A 17,191-nucleotide genomic window follows, 5' to 3' on the forward strand; every position below is an offset into this window, starting at 1 on the left:
GTAAGAAACAGATAAAACTTGCGTTTTATTCATACATTTTCTGGACCTTAAGCCAGCTAAAACACTTAAATAAGTAAAAAGGTTGCACAAAACTTATAATAACACAAAGACGGAAGGCACGCCATATGCATCCAACAACCAAAATGGAATATGCAGAAATGAAAAAGAACTACTACAACACCAAGACACTCGTAAACAAATTTCAGGCTACATCTAAGAAGTTGGTAAAACAAAAATCTTATATTAAGTTTTTATTAAAATGCAGAAAATCTAATTTAATCCCTAATTTTATAATAAGATCCAGTAAATGTAAACAATTATTTGTATTTGATCATGTGACATACACAAAGATAAACAGAACTTTAGGCAGATACACACATTACTTTCACACAAAAATATTAAGCCTCCTTATTAAACAAAAAGACAACATATTAAAAAGACAACAACAACAGGTAGAACAGACGACAACGAAGCTCAAGAAGCATCTCACACCTCGAAAAATTTATTAAAAACGATAAAAATGTCGTAGACAAACTCACAACAACACTAAAAAATCGACAACGAATAAAGCACGATAATCTAAGAAGTAAGAGAAACCGCGTCCTAATCGAAAACAACAAACAAGACGGGTCGTTTGTAAACAAAACAGAAGTCGAGCTAAAGCTAAAATTATAATATAGCTAAAAAGCCATAGCAGCAAGGGCCTTAGGCTATGATTCCCCACGAGATAAAAAACGCTATTGGCGAAGGTCCAAAGTTCGCGATACCAATCGAAAGCAAAAAATTTTCACTATTCAGGTATATAGCATATGGAGAGGATCTAGTGCATACACTAAAAACGAAAGAGCAGCAAGAAGATGCGCGAAATAATTTTCAATGCTCATTAGAGATCACACAACAAAAAAAGGCAAAGTGCAATAGACCGTGCAATAGCAGACAGAGTGGAACAGACGCGTAAATTTCTGAGCAAAAATGACAAAATATGTTAACTTCTGACAAGGGCAATAAAACTATAGCTATGAATAATAATGACCATATTAATAAAATGGAAAATATATTAAGTGACTTGACATAGTATAGAATACAGAGACAATATCCAACATCGAGATTACAGAGTAAAAACAACGGCCTAGTCGATCAGTTGCTCAAATTAGATATAATAACAAAGACCGAGAGAAATAAGCTAACTACAACAATGGCACAATCCCCGAGGATTTATGGGCTCCCAAAATTGCACAAGGAAGGAATACCACTTAGGCCTATATGCTCGTCCACTGGATCACCGGCACACAGTCTATGCAAGTATGTTGCAGATATTTTGAAGAACATTACGGCAAATTCAGAATATAATATTAAAAATAGAGCAGAGGCAGAAAGGCGTGAGTGCGAGGAGCTTGAGCTGCTAGCCACCAGGAATAACGCCCGAAAATTTTACCAAAAAATTCGGCGACAGACGGAAGGTTTTAAGACTGAGGAAAACTCCTGTAAGAACGAAAACGGCGACCTTGTAACTGATGTCCGGAAAGTACTTAGCTTATGGAGGGAAGACTTCTCTGCTCTGCTAAATGGAGAGAACGATTTACCGTACAGAGATGACGAACCCGATGCCGCAATCGATGATGATGGAATAAATGTCCCGCCTTCTGATTATGACGAAGTCAGAATAGCAATAACCAGGTTGATAAACAACAAGGCCGCGGGCGCTGGTGGATTGCCTGCGGAGCTATTCAAATACGGCGGCGAGGAGTTGGTAAGGCGCATGCCTCAGCTTCTTCGCAAAATATGGGCGGACGAGTGCATGCCCGACGATTGGAATCTATGTATTCCTTGCCCAGTCCACAAGAAGGGGGATACTGCAAACTGCACCAACTATCGCGGAATCAGCCTTCTTAAGATCGCATATAAGGTCCTGTCAAGTGTATTGTGCGAAAGATTGAAGCCCACCGTGAATCAACTGATTGGACCTTATCAGTGCGGCTTCAGACCTGGTAAATCTACCATCGACCAGATTTTCACAATACGCCAAATCTTGGAAAAAACCGTGAAAAAAGAATCGACACACATCACCTCTTGGTCGATTTTAAAGCCGCCTTCGACGACACGAAAAGGAGCTGCCTATATGCCGCTATGTCTGAATTTGGTTTCCCCGCAAAACTTATACGGCTGTGCAAAATGACATTGAGCAACACCATCAGCTCAGTTTTATGTTTTTATAGTTACCCTGAAGAAGATTACGTGTGTAATTGAAATATATTGGTAAGAAACAGATAAAACTTGCGATTTATTCATACATTTTCTGGACCTCAAGCCAGCTAAAAACACTTAAAAAGGTTTCTCATAACTTTCGATTTTAGTCATGTGTCCCAAGTTTGCGTATTCTAGCATAAAGATGCTATACTTACATATTTTTATACTCAAGGGAACGTCTTAGTCTGCGCTCTAACGATAGAAATCTAGATTTTGCAATTTCAAAGCTGTCACCTAGCGCGTGAGTTATTCTTTAAATGGAATGCGAACCGAAAAGTTTCATAGTTTCTTCAAGCAGTTTTTCACAAGCGGAATTTTCAGGAGTCCCTGCGTTGATGGGTTAGCAACTTCCTCAATTTTTCAAAACCTTCTCAATTGATCGCTAAGCTCCATGGTTTGTACGAGATTGCACTGAACCTTATTCTTATGCACATTATTGTCGCGCATGACACCTGAAATAATCCATCCTAGGGTTGTATTCTGTAGATATGGTCCCTTTCTTAAGCGGATTCGACCCTCCAGCAATAAATCTAAGAATATATCTGCACCTAAGAGGATATAGATTTCTGACGGCGAATAAAATGACGGATCTTCTAAAGGAACGTTTTGCGGAATGTTTAAAAGTTTATAATTTATGCTGATTGAGGGCAATGAACTAAACACTTTACGACTGTGTTGTAATTTTCGGTACAAGACCTTCATTTGATTTCACAAGACTCTGTTGTATGGGTGACTGAATGCCCTGCAATGCGAAAAGTGGACTGTATCGATTTGGCGTTTATTCTACGACTTAATGCGTTTGTTACGATGCAGTGTTGACTACCACTGTCTAACAAAGCGCGAGCTGTTAAGTAGACATTATCGATGCCGGCTACTTCGACTAGCGCTGTAGCTAGAATAATAGTATTCGATGTATCCTGCCTATGTTCAATATCTTCAATTCATCGGAGGTGTTTAATGCCGTTGACGTATTATTGTCGGGCGTAAATGTAAATTCAGGTGCCCATACAGATAAAACGGAATTTTCGCCACTGAAATACCCGTGGAGCAGGCTGTTATGCTTTTTGTTGCATTGCTTGCAGGAACCGAAATGATATTCGGATATATAGTGCTTTGCACGCAAACAATTTGTACACAAGCTTTTATTACATTGGAATTTATGCCTGTCTCCTACGCATAAAGGGCAAACACGCAATCCACCTTGCTTCGAACTCTTCTTACTTTCAGTCGATACGAAGCTATGCAGCTTTGGTTGAGACTGACTTTTGTTGGGTTCACGAACTAACTTGTTATTGTTTTGAGAAGCTGAGGTTTTGTGCACTTTAATTATATCTAAAGTGTCACAAAGCAAAACAAAAGGAAACATAAATTGTGCAAACATTTAATTGTACATTAAAATACACCGCACGCCAAGCTTTTCTTTGGTGGAGATACATTTTTTTGAACAGCTACCTATTTGGAAGATATTTGAATTTCATCATACAGGTGTTAAATTATATCCCGTCGATGTTTTAGTTGTTGCAGCTGAATGTGGAGTGTGCACATAGGTGAGTATAAATTAAATTATTGAATTTTAATTTTGTGCTGTTTATATAAATAAATGTACACGCCGCTTTGGTACCCTCATACAAAAAGCGCAACAAAACAAATTTGCAGCTTTTTGGGTATTGGAATGTTCATTTAAAGTTGCTCTTGCTAGAGAAGATATGTCTTACATAAGCCACATACGCGGAACATTATTGTGTGGAGCAGAAGTACGGAAGTTGTTTAAAAGCGATTTACATGGCTTGTCGTTGTCAGCAGGTTGTGATGAAATATATGTCTGGTATAGTATCACAAAAGAGTTGCCTGTTGGGACGTGCAGGTGATTGCTTCTTTCAAATGGCCAAAAATTGGGACATGGTCCTCTTCATGCGTTTTCGAGCGCACTTATATTTGCCTGAAGAAAAGTAAGAACACAATTATTTAAAAAGTTATTATGCAGTTATAACAGATTATCTTGCTATTAAAGTATCGACTTTGTGCGCAAACAAAAACTGTTTTATAATGAAGCGTTTGTAAATTACGAAAAAGCGAAAGATGTGTTGGGTTCAAGAAAAAGTAGCGCAGAACTATGGGACATGGTTAATTAGGAACTCACAACTGCTACATTTACATTAGCAAAACAAATGCAAAATTTTGGTACTGCCGATGTGGTAATACAATCTTTTAACAAATTTTTCCTAAATGTAATTTCATTTTCAATCATTTCATGAATTTCGTCTTTTAGGCTACAAGAATTGAAGTAGAAAAGGAAGTGATAGATTTTTTGCAAAAATCATTGAAACTCTGTGATTTAGAGTATCCTGGCTCTAGACAGATTCTCTACACTTATCGCTCTGGACTTATACACAAACGGTGAGTTTTCTAAATTATTTAGGGCTATTGCAACTAAACCAAATATAAATTTTTTCCAGCATCGCATCATTTCACTATAGTCAGCTACGTAATAGCTGCACTGATAGCTTCACAATACCGAAAGCGACCTTAGAATTATGCAAACATCATTATGAACGTGCCGCTGATATTTTAGATAACTTACGCGAAGCCAGCGATTATTTGGCAGTTCAGCTGGAACGTATTTCATTGAAAGAATTCTTAAACGAAAGATTGTACATATAAGCTTCCCAAATTGTTAAGTTTCCTAAATACTAAATACTTTTTTCAGTTTCATCAAAAACTATGCGCAAGCATTTGCAAACCGCCTTGCCTTAAGTTTATTACTAAAATCAAAAATAACTTTCGCACATGCCTTAAATATAAATAATGCCACAGAAAGTAATTCACCAAATGATAAGTTCTGCAAGCATATGGTGCTATTTGAAAGTCGTTTACAAAATACTTTAAAAACTTTGATAAAATTATTGCTTAATGGCAAGGATCCGAAAAAATAATTGGCTTATATAAACATGTATATGACAACCTTAAAAAGTAAATGTTCAGCAAATGGAGAGAATATGTCTGTGGAACAATCAGCACAACATTTTGCAACAATTGGTGCAACGCTTAAATGAGTTGGATAAAACTCATAAATCGAATACAAACGAGAAGCTATAAATCAACTACAACTTCAATTCGTACTAAATTCAAAATTGTCCAGAAATTATCACCTTTAAATTTTTATGCTGAGTGCTTTTTTATTTTTAAATTTAGTTTGAGATATGTGAGTATTTTTAGGGAACGGTTCCATTTACTAATTTTTCTATACTTTTGTTGACTTGAAAAATGTCCTAAAGAAAACACCCTGCAACCCTGGAGGTTAATCTATTTAAAGATATTGTCGTGTAAACATGGTATCAGAAAATTTAAAAAAACGGCTTATTTCATAAATTGTTTGAACTACTACTACTTATAAATTTTATTCAAAAACACTATATCTGAGAATTTGTTTTAAAAACGCTCAGACTTTGTTTCGAAAAACCATATCTGAGCGCGAATGCAATACATTTTCATATGAAACAAATTCTGAGATATGGCGTTTTTGAATAAAATTTATAAATAGTAGTAGTTCAAACAATTTATGAAATAGAACACGTTTTGAGTTTGAACTAATACATAAAACATTTCGAGATGGTTTGTAAATTTGTGTATTAATGAGTTTATAAACTATTCGAAATGAAGCAGAGAGCCTTATGTAGTCATGTTAACATTTTCATTACTTCCACTACTTCAACAGTGTGCTACAGTCCAATTTAGATTACTTTAACTTACTTATCATATATTTGTGGAATGCTCGGTGGGTACTGCCCTTACGCGAATACCACCTTTATCCCTTCCAGAAGACCCTCTTCACCCTACGCTAGAGATATCACTTGATATCAGCCTACCCCGTAGGATTCAAGTACAGTCTCGTCCCCGATCTAGATGCTTCTACAAAGCGAATTTCATTATGCTCAATGATCTGTTGGCTTCCCATGATTGGTCGGATCTCTATGCTTGCACTGATGTCGATTCGGCTATCTCTATATTTTACAGTACGCTTGATGGCTTCTTTGATACCTGCATTCCTACTCGCTATACCCTATGTTCGAATAAGCCCCCTTGGTTTTCAAGGCAACTTATCAGACTTAATAACATTAAATCTAGGCTTTATAAGAGGTTCAAGAAATCTGGAGCATCTGCAGACCTCTCTAAATATCTAATAGCTCGTTCTAAATTTCACCGTCTTAATCAGCTTTGTTATAAAAATTACTTGAGTTGTTGTAAAGCCGAATTTTTTAGAAATCCAAAAAAGTTTTACAGTTTCGTAAATTCAAAGCGGAAAACTTCTGGGTATCCTTCCTCATTAACCTTTGGAGGTAAAAAAACTTGCACTGATGACGACGTTGCTGAACTATTTTCTGAGTTCTTTAAGTCCATGTATTCATCCAGTGGTTTTCATTCCGGTCAATATCCCGGCCCCCATATCAACATCACTTAGATAGCTCAAATTACATTAGGAATCCTGCTATTGATGGAAATATTGTTCTTCAGAGTCTTCAATCTTTGAAGCCCACCTTTTCTCCGGGACCGGACGGTGTTCCTAGCTGCGTGCTTAGGTACTGCGCCGAAAACATATATGAGCCTATTTTAAAATTATTTGAGCTATCTCTGGGATCTGCGTCATTCCCGGCACTTTGGAAACAGTCTTTTATTATACCCCTGCATAAAAAAGGTAGTAGGTCAAAAGTTGAAAACTACAGGGGTATTGCTAAACTTTCAGTCATTCCTAAAGTCTTTGAACAGATTGTCACCAGTCAACTGCAATATCAGTGTTCTAGTCTTTTATCTGCATGCCAACACGGTTTTATTCGTCAAAGGTCAACCACTACAAATTTGCTTGTATTCACCTCTATAGTTATGGAAGAATTTTTAGCGAGCAAGCAAACGGATGTCATCTACACGGACTTCAGCAAAGCATTTGATACCGTCAACCATGAGTTGCTTATTCATAAGCTTGATTGACTGGGCTTTCCGTTTCACCTATTAATGTGGCTGAAAAGCTATCTTTCTAACCGGACCCAAAAAGTCCTTTTCAAGTGCAATCTGTCGGAATCGTTCGGAGTTTCCTCCGGCGTACCCCAGGGAAGTCATCTAGGCCCTTTGCTCTTTGCCCTTTTCATTAATGACTTGCCACAGACAATATTATATTCCCATACTATAATGTATGCGGATGATGTAAAACTTTGCTACACTTACTGTCCTAGCGATTTGAGTTCCTTGGATCTTCTTCAGGCCGACTTGGACTCGTTCCAATGTTGGTGCACAACAAATTTACTAGCTTTAAATTGCTCTAAATGTAAGCATATGACATTTCACCGAGTGAAGCCAGCATTGAAATCTTATGTAATAGATGGTACGCCTTTGGAGCGTATATCTATTGCAAATGATCTAGGTGTCCTTTTTGATCCGAAATTGAATTTTAACATGCATATTTCATCTATAGCCAACAAAGCGTTGGGTTTACTTGGATTTGTTAAAAGATGGGCTAAAGAGTTCGATGATCCGTACCTCACTAAGGTTCTTTACACATCGCTGGTTCGTCCAATACTCGAGTATTGCTCATGCGTTTGGTCCCCTGTTTCTCAAAAGCATATAAAGCGTCTTGAGTCAGTTCAAAAGCAATTTTTGATATTTGCATTGCGCGGCCTCAATTGGGACTCAAGTCTCCACCTTCCTCCATACAGAAGTAGACTTCTTCTTATTAACTTACCCACTCTGGAAAATCGGAGAATATTACTGGGGGTATTGTTCATCCATAAGCTCATTATTGGAGAAATTGATTCCGCGGACCTCCTCAGCTGCTTGTTTTTTGCGGTTCCCCCTAGAGTATCCAGACACTACGTTCCTTTCTATTTACCCCTTTGTCGACGAAACTTTGCTAAAAATAATCCTCTTCTTATCTGGTGCGCGCACTACAATGTCTTGTATAGCTGCATCAGTCTTGAATGTACTTTTGCCACTATACGTAATGCAATACTCTCCTATCTAATTTAAGAGATACAAGCTAATTTAATTCGCCGGCATTTTATTCCTTCGATAAAAAACAGGAACTATCTCGCTTAAGGATGGAGGAACATTTATCAACATGTATCATTAGGAAGGAACAAGACAGTACTGTGTTGATTGGAATCTGGTGCATTCCAACAACGTAAAAAACATGCTTTTTCATGAGTCACTGACCAGAATCGTATGCATTCCGGCAGTATAATCTTATGGGTCAGGCATCGAGCTGATTGGAATCCGGTGCATTCCAACAACACAGGTCATGTTACTTTCTTATGCCTTGTGATGGCGTATCCTCATTACACTACTCTTAGCACTGCCGGATTCCCATGACATGCTGATTGGAATCTTGTTGCATTCCAACAGGGAGATTGGAATCCACTGCATTCCGAAATCATGCTGAGCGGAATCTGATGCATTCCGCCAGTATAAGATTTCGGCATAAGGTCTTATTTCTACTCATATTTATTATTATTATTATATTTTGAAATTAAATAGTAATATTCATTAATATTTCTTTGTTTGTAATATAACATTGTTGAAATCTCGATATATCTTAAATTTTATCTTTTGAGTTGTAAATTTATATATCTTTTCTATTATGCAGTCGACCATAGTTTGTCGTCGACTTTAAATAATAAATAAATAAAAAAAAAAAATTAAATAAATATCCGTATATTTTACTTGCAAGCCAAACATATGTTTAATTATTAGAGTAATATCGATTAATTTTTTTGGACTTTATGGAATTTGTTGGACTGAATACCTTTTTCTTAAGCTTAGTTTTACTTTCAAAAAAGTTGAATCAAATGTTTAATACTTGCGATAAACATAAACCTGTGAAGAGAAAAATAGCAGTGTAAATTTTCATTAAATTTCGTCAATTAAATACTTCTTTTTTTATTTCCGATATTAGACGAAAATCTCAAACACCCTCCAAAAAACCTCAAAAATCAACGAGAATTTTGAGAGACCTATAGCATGACCTTTGTTATACTAAAATTGATTTTGCTACAAAATTGTATACTCAAAAAATGCATAGAACCATAAATAAGAAGTTCAAAATTGCGGTAAATTTTTGCGTTTTTCGAAAACGCTTTCGATATTGTTTTTCATAGCTTCAGTTAAAAAAAAATCGTGGAAGTATTTTCGTGAAGTATCGGAAATAAAAAAAAGTATTTAATTGACGATATTTACAATTTTGTTTTTATCGGCCTATTGATAAATGATTCAAGGTTCGATTCGAGCTCAAGGCCAGAACAATAATTTTTTTCTAATGATAATTATTTTTTTTTTTTGACGATATTTTTTAAGAATTGAGACTGCTATTTTCCTGTTCGCAGGTGTAAGTTCATTATTAAAATGTTTGATGTTTATTAATCTTAAAAACGTGTGCATAAAACACTACCTTTCCTTTTAAATTGCTTTATATGTTAGGAAATTGAAGTACAAATTAATTTTAATTTCTACTAGAAGTATGATATGTTTAAACGGTTGTTTTTTATGAAACTGGTGGTTTTAAAAAAATTTAAAACAGGCAGAATCTGTAAATTGCCTTATATTTTATGAAATTGAAGAACGAATTAATTTAAAAAATTACTAAATGTTTATGCTGTTATGTTATGTTGTTATGAAAGAAAGTGAATAAAATGATTAAAAAGTTGCCTTAAAGTTTTAGCTTTTTTTTTTGTTTAAAACACATTTTATTTAGCTTTTTTGGTGAATCAGGTGAAACAATATAAAAGTATTTTTAATAATAGCGCATAACCATACAAATGAGCCGTTTCTTTGTAGAGTGTCACATGTACATTTTTCTATGTATCGAATTATTTAGATTGATTATCAACTACCGGTAGAGGTAGGTTACTCTATGTAGAGTTCAGTCTGGATTATAAACATGTTCAATTTTACGATTATTTTATTATCGACTGGACTCATGTCAGTATTATTATTAACAAAAAAACTAAAAAAGAAATTTCATATTTTTGTCAATGATTTAGTTAAATTTAATCGAACACGGTTTTAAGAATGCTTGCTTGAATGGAAATACCTGTAGCTTACCAAAATTCCAATAAGTTCACTGATTTCGAAAATGTACTTGTGCCAAATTCAATAAACGGTTCAAATATTTTATCCACATTAGAGATATACGCCGCCGATAAACGCCGCCGCCGTGGTGGACAGTCGAACTAGTGTGAAAACTGAAGCTACGCGGTCATCCATAATGAGCTCTTATATCATAAGGCCGGAAAACAGCAGTTAACATCTTTCAACTTAAAATCGGTCGACTTTCATTCTAAAATATCGTTTCGATTTAACGAAGACTATAGAAATCAATGTTGTGAACACAACCGTCTGCAAACTTTGGTCTATATATTAAAATTGTATCCAGGGTCCTTATAAAATTTTAATTATGTAGATGCTCCGAGGATTATACGATTTTCACCCATGAGTTACGCAATGATATCAACTTAGACTGTTTATGATTACGAGGGCGGCATCTTTGGCCGAATAGGCACTCCCAACGTTTCAAGGTGTTTCTCTGGTGTAGATCGGCAAGCATAGCACGACAAAAACATCCGTTAGAAAGTCTTCGAGCTACACCTAGAGCTTCTAGGACAGTGACGTCGACGAAGGTATGAGTTCGAAGTCGCAGTCCTATAGCTTCTGTGCTTTCATATGGTGTGAGGGTAAGGAGGTGTGGTAGCGACTGGTGGTCGGGATTGCTACTGTTCGCACATCGGGAATTGTAGCTCCTAAAAACAGCCGAAAAAACTGGAGACTACCTGTGCAACTAGAGACATGAGTATTAAAAGAACCATTAATAGCAACGGTAAGTGGCCTTTGTGCGTGACCGCCAAGGAGCCACAAACTACGCCGAAATATACAGACACCATTTTATGTATCTCTATTTCTTTTCAGCAGATGCTGCATTTCCAAAGACCGGGGTTATGTTCGAAGCCTCTCTGGAGTAAGTGAACGAGGGACAATCCCTCCGCAAGGAGCTACTCCTGAAAATGTTTGAACGATCTGCGATATTTTGAGGCAAAACACCGGATCATTCCGAAATGGCCAAACCGTTGATTTCCTTAAATACATACAAACGAAACCTTTCCTATTATTTTTTTTAAATAGAAAGATCAAGCTTTTTAAAGTGAGTATACCGGAGTACGCCGCCGCCGCCGATAAAAGGATCGGCGTAAACCTCTAATCCACATATACTTACGTAGTTGATAACTAATTTTAATCTCTTATTTAAATAATTATATGGGACTGCATTTATTACAGTTTATATAATGTTATTTAATTTTATTTTCTGCTTATCATTTTTGATTCATAACACATTAGATTCACAGCAAGATAACTTTAAAATATACAATATAAGTAAGTATATGGGTATACATTTTTTTTCGTTATGCAGTTTTTCATAATTTTATAATTTTTTGTAAGGCTTGGCAACTTTATGTTTAACACCTTCCAACGCACCTTTGCGCGCACTATTTACGATATTTTTGAATGTGCCTGTGTGTTTTGCTCATTTTCTGCAAAGAAATATAAAAAGACATATAAAACATAAATCGAACTTGTAAAAGATTGCTTTGTATGTGGTAATGAGCGTTTCTTTGTCTTTTCCCCAAGTACTGCCAGCAAGGGATTTGAGGATTTTATTACGACTCTAGATTTTCGGAACAATTGCGGCTGCGTGCTCACCAAAATGTAGATCTTGATCAAACGTCACACCCAAGATTTTCGGGTGTAGGGCAGTCGGTAGCGTAGTGTCATCGACGTGGATGTTCAAAATGATCGACATTTGGGACGTCCAAGTTGTAAATAAGGTCGCGGATGATTTAGTCGGTGATAATGCCAGGTTTCGCGAGGCGAAAAAACTGGAGAGATCAGGGAGGTAGCCGCTTATTCTGGTGCAAAGCTCATCGATCTGTGGGCCCGGGCCTGTGAGCATTATTGTGCAGTCATCGGCGTAGGAAACGATAGTATCTCCTTCTGGTGGCGAAAGTAGCTTAGATATGTAGAAATTAAACAAAAGTGGGGATACGACACCACCCTGTGGCACCCCTGTTTAATTCTTCTTGGTTATGATATTTCATTTCTAAATTGAACCGATGCCTGCCGACCACGCAGATAATTTGCGGTCCACCTTTTAAGACATGGGGGGAAGGTAGACCCTTCCAGGTCTTGCAGTAACGTGTCATGGTTAACCGTATCAAAAGCTTTTGATAGGTCTAGCGCTACGAGTACTGTTCTATGGTTGGGGTTTTGATTTAAACCGCAATTTATCTGGGTGCTGATGGCATTTAGCGCTGTGGTGGTGCTATGGAGTTTTCTGAAGCCATGCTGATGGCAGGCTAGCTGCAAATTTGCTTTGAAGTAGGGGAGCAAAATGGCTTCAAGCGTCTTGGCTACTGGCGATAGGAGAGATATCGGGCGATATGTCTTTCCTATGTTAGCTGGTTTCCCAGGCTTTAGTAGCGGGACCACCTTGGTCATTTTTCATTTTTCGGGTATGACAAAGGTGGAAAGAGACAGGTTGAAGACATGTGCTAAATATTTGAAACCCTCTTTCCCTAGGCTTTTAAGCATCGGCATGGCTATGCCGTCTGGGCCCACTGCTTTGGATGGTTTAGCATGACCGATGGCATCCTCAACCTCTTTGGCGGTGATGGTAATTGATGACGCGCTGAACTTATGTTTATGTGCGTGTCTGTTGGCCCTCCGTCTATTTTTGTCGACCGTAGAATACATTATATATTGTCGGCAGAAAGCGCTCGCGCATTTTTTCGCATCCGGCAGCACTTTGTCCCCAAAGGCGTTTGAAACTTTGTCATTGTGCCTAGACGGATTCGATAGGGACTTTACAGTGGACTAAAGTTTACCTACACCGGCAGAGAGGTTACAACCGCTTAGGTGCTCCTCCCATTTCGCTCGCTTGTGTTCATCCACAAGCAATCTGATGCGTTGGTTTATATCCCTTATTTGGGGGTCGCCGGGATCGAGCTGTCTTATAAGGTCACGGTATCTCCCTAAACTTGCGGCTGCGGGGAAGTGGGCCGAATTTCGGGAATTCTACCGGCGGAAATGAAACTAGCCGAGGCGGATTCAATGACCTTGCGGAAAGCACAGCGGTTGTCTGTAAAGAATTTATATTCGTTCCACTTTCCTTTTTTAAAGTTAATGAAAGTGCGTTTTTCTGCGACGATGAAGTCGGCGGAACGCTCGAGCGAAATAAGTATAGACAGGTGGTCGGATGCTAATGTTACCATCGGCTGCCAGTTGACGCGGTTTACGAGTTCTGCGCTCACGATTGAAATATCCGGCGAACTGTGACAGCTTCCTACCATACGTGTGGGGCGTCTCCGTTTATAGTGCAGAACGTCGTTTCTTCTATTTAATCCGCTAACATCTCACCCGCAAGTTTGAATGCCATAGATCGTGATGGGCATTGAAATCGCCTAAGATAATGCGATTGTTTCCAGTGAGTACGGCGCTGATATCAGGGCAGTATCCACTGGGGCAACAGGTGACAGGAGGGATGTAGATGTTGATGATTCCTAGGTTTGCATCGCCCGACCGGACAGATAATCCTTGACGTTCTAAGACACTTTCCCTGCGGTCGATGTCGAGTTCAAATATATGATATTGCACAGTGTGGTGTATGATAAACGCGAAGCCGCCTCCATTTCCGCTCTCGCGATCTTTTCTGTGGACATTATACCCAGAACAGGTCTGCAATGCAGATCTTGCTGTGAGTTTAGTCTCTTGAATCGCAGCAATGCGGATGTTGTGCCGGTTTATAAAGTCGACTATCTCCGTGATCTTCTCAGTTAATCCATTACAGTTTAACTGCAGAATTCTGAAGTGCATGAGGGGAGACGTCGCCACTCTGGGGTAAGTGACAGGTGACTGCGCCTCGGTTGAGAAAGGCGAGGACGCGATTGCTGTTGTAGCCCTGGGACTGGGCGTCCTTGGGCAAGCATTGGGGTACCCGGATGATTTGGGTTTGCGACCTGGCAACATGGCGCGATGAAACCCGTCGGGGGGTTGCCGTCGCGGAATGCAGAACATCTAGGAAAGTGGCACCACTCAGGGCAGGGGGAAGACGAGGGCAGGGGCTGATGCTCAGCATTGCTACCGACTCTGCCACAGGGTGGTGTCCTATCCCCACTTTTGTTTAATTTTTACATATCAGAAGGAGTTACTATCGTTTCTTACGCCGATGACTGCACAATAATGGCCACAGGCCCGGGCCAAAGATCGATGAGCTTTGCAACAGAATAAACAGCTACCTCCCTGATCTCTCCAGTTTTTTCGCCTCGCGAAACCTGGCATTATCACCGACTAAATCATCCGCGACCTTATTTTCAACTTGGACGTGCCAAATGTCGACCATTTTGAACGTCCACGTCGATGATACTACGCTACCTACTGTTCTACACCCCAAAATCTTGGGTGTGACGTTTGATCAGGATCTACATTTTGGTGAGCACGCAGCCGTAATTGTTCCGAAAATCCAGAGCCGTAATAAAATCCTCAAATCCCTTGCTGGCAGTACTTGGGGAAATGACAAAGAAACGCTCATTACCACATACAAAGCAATTGGCCAGCCGTTTGCGTGCTACGCGTCCCCTATATGGTCGCCAAGCCTAAAAGCTACCCACTGGAAGAAGCTACAGGCCTGCCAAAATACTGCGCTCAGAACCGCCACGGGCTGTCTTCTTATGTCCCCAGAACACCATCTACATAATGAGGCGAGAATACTCCCCATCAGGGAGAGAAATGGGATGCTAACCAAACAGTTCCTGTTGAATACCCAGAAACCTGGGCATCCCAACAGAATGAGCCAGCACCGCCTAGGGACTTAAGGAGTCATCTCCGTAAGCATTTTGAGAAAATACGGCACCTGAGAACTCAGCCGTATGAAGAAAAGAAAACACAAGCAAGTCCTTGGTGAACTCCACAAACAGGCGTCGGACCTTTATGCCGGGAATTGCCCGGTGAATCTAGTACTCGGGGAACAGTACCCAAAACATGCGGAAGAGGAACGCATACTCCTCAGGGAAACGCGAGTCACTCTGGCTCAACTTCGTTCTGGATACTGTAACAGGTTAAACTCTTACATATCCAGAATCAACCCCGACATACAAAATGTACGCCCCGCTTGCAATGTGTCCCCACATGACTCGAACCATCTCTTTAATTGTGGGTACCTCCGAAACCGGGGGTGGAATCCATAGTATTTTTGCGCAGAATATCTTTCTGCGTTGGCGGCCTTCGGTCGCGCTTATAAAAAATAGCCCTGGGCCACGCCATGCCAAGTCCGGGTGTGTGGTATAACCGTGGCTACCGCCACGGTGATGCACAATTTTTTTGTGGGTACAAACACAACTACAACCAGATGAAAATCGCCAACTTCAACTGCAAATATCTCCGGTAATAATCTAGTTGAGAGGTCGACTGCTAATACGCGTCAAAAAATATCGATAGAGGTGTCAAAAGACGCGTATTAATCTCGAGAACAATAATCCGAAGGCGGAAAAATTTTATCTCTGTCCGGAGATATTTGCAGTTGAAGTTGGCGATTTTCATGTGGTTGTTGTTGTGTTTGTACCCCCAAAAAAATTGTGCATCACCGTGGCGGTAGCCACGGTTATACCACACACCCGGACTTGGCATGGCGTAGCCCAGGGTTATTTTTTATAAGCGCGGCCGAACGCCGCCAACGCAGAAAGGTGTTCTGCGCAAAAATACTATGGATCCCACCCCCGGTTTCGGAGGTACCCGCGGGTCTTTTTTCGGTTTTTCGTTAATTAGCAGTCGACCTCTCAACTAGACTTTTACCAAAATTTATCTTAATCATTTGCTTAAGCGCCTTGAATCCCCACTCTCCTTTTTCACCGCCTTCCAGGTCAAGCACCTTTTCGAACGAAGCCAGCGCTCCATTAGGATTATCTTCCTTTAGCGCTTTACTATTATAATATTGGTTTTCGAGATCAACATCTGGTTCGGAGTTGCTATCCTCTGAATATTCCTGCAAAGACACTTTTCCGGTTATTGGCCAACTAGAAACTGCATGGGAAGAGCCCACAGAACAATTTTTCATTCCGCTAAACTTACCAATCCATAATCTTCGTCGTCTTCGCACATAAAATCATCCTCATTATAAGACATTACAGTAATATAAATAACAAAGAAAACGTCAATAATAAACCATGGTTCATCTATATACAGGTTGGCTCATTTGTAAAGCAACAAAATATGTCTGTTCAAATTGTCAAAATCTGTGTGTTGGTGTTGGTGCGAATGGTATGGAATGGAAACATAAAACTTAGCAGTTTTTGTATGTGTAAGTATGTGTAAAATGTTGCCAATGTGTTGGTTTCATTTTGAGTTTGCCATCTCCTTTTGACAATCCCTTCGACCATGCAATGACATAAATAAAATCAGCTCATGAGATGAGCCAACCTGTACATAATTGAACCATGTAATAAACAACATATGATTTTGACAGCTGAAATGTTACCAGTGTTGTTAAATACATGCAAGGAAATTTTAACCGAGTTTGGCGTTCTTTTCGTACTCGCTTAGAATAGAACGCGGCTAGACCTATCAAAAGCTTTCGATACGGTCAACCATGGCTCGTTACTGCAGGACCTGGAAGGGTCTACCCTTCCCCCATGTCTTAAAAGGTGGACCGCAAATTATCTGGGTGGTCGGCAGGCATCGGTGCAATTTAGAAACGAAACATCAAAACCAAGGAGAATTAAACAAGGGGTGCCGCAGGGTGGTGTCCTATCCCCACTTTTGTTTAATTTCTACATATCTAAGCTACCTTCACCCCCGGAAGGAGTCACAATCGTTTCCTACACCGATGACTCCATAATAATGGCCACAGGACCAGGCCCAA

The 17,191-nt window shown here is 39.3% G+C and overlaps 2 protein-coding genes across 2 annotated transcripts; one reads left to right on the forward strand and one right to left on the reverse strand.

Moving 5' to 3' along the window:
- Nucleotides 1–1,195: 1,195 nt before the first annotated feature.
- Nucleotides 1,196–1,864, forward strand: LOC137254267 (uncharacterized; the record flags this gene model as incomplete). The annotated part of the gene is made up of 1 exon (XM_067791953.1): nucleotides 1,196–1,864. A coding segment is annotated over exon 1 (669 nt), but the record flags the coding sequence as incomplete, so codon positions are not given.
- A 9,729-nt stretch (nucleotides 1,865–11,593) lies between these two features.
- On the reverse strand, nucleotides 11,594–16,510 carry LOC137252913 (COP9 signalosome complex subunit 2-like). The gene is made up of 3 exons (XM_067789048.1): nucleotides 16,402–16,510; nucleotides 16,126–16,315; nucleotides 11,594–11,813 (listed from the first exon to the last, which is right to left on the reverse strand). The coding sequence occupies exons 1-3, from the start codon at nucleotides 16,453–16,455 to the stop codon at nucleotides 11,773–11,775; spliced, it is 285 nt and encodes a 94-aa protein (XP_067645149.1). The 5' UTR covers nucleotides 16,456–16,510; the 3' UTR covers nucleotides 11,594–11,772.
- Nucleotides 16,511–17,191: the final 681 nt, after the last annotated feature.

The sequence above is a fragment of the Eurosta solidaginis genome, chromosome 5 (assembly GCF_040869045.1).
Source record: "Eurosta solidaginis isolate ZX-2024a chromosome 5, ASM4086904v1, whole genome shotgun sequence".
Lineage (NCBI taxonomy): Eukaryota > Metazoa > Arthropoda > Insecta > Diptera > Tephritidae > Eurosta > Eurosta solidaginis.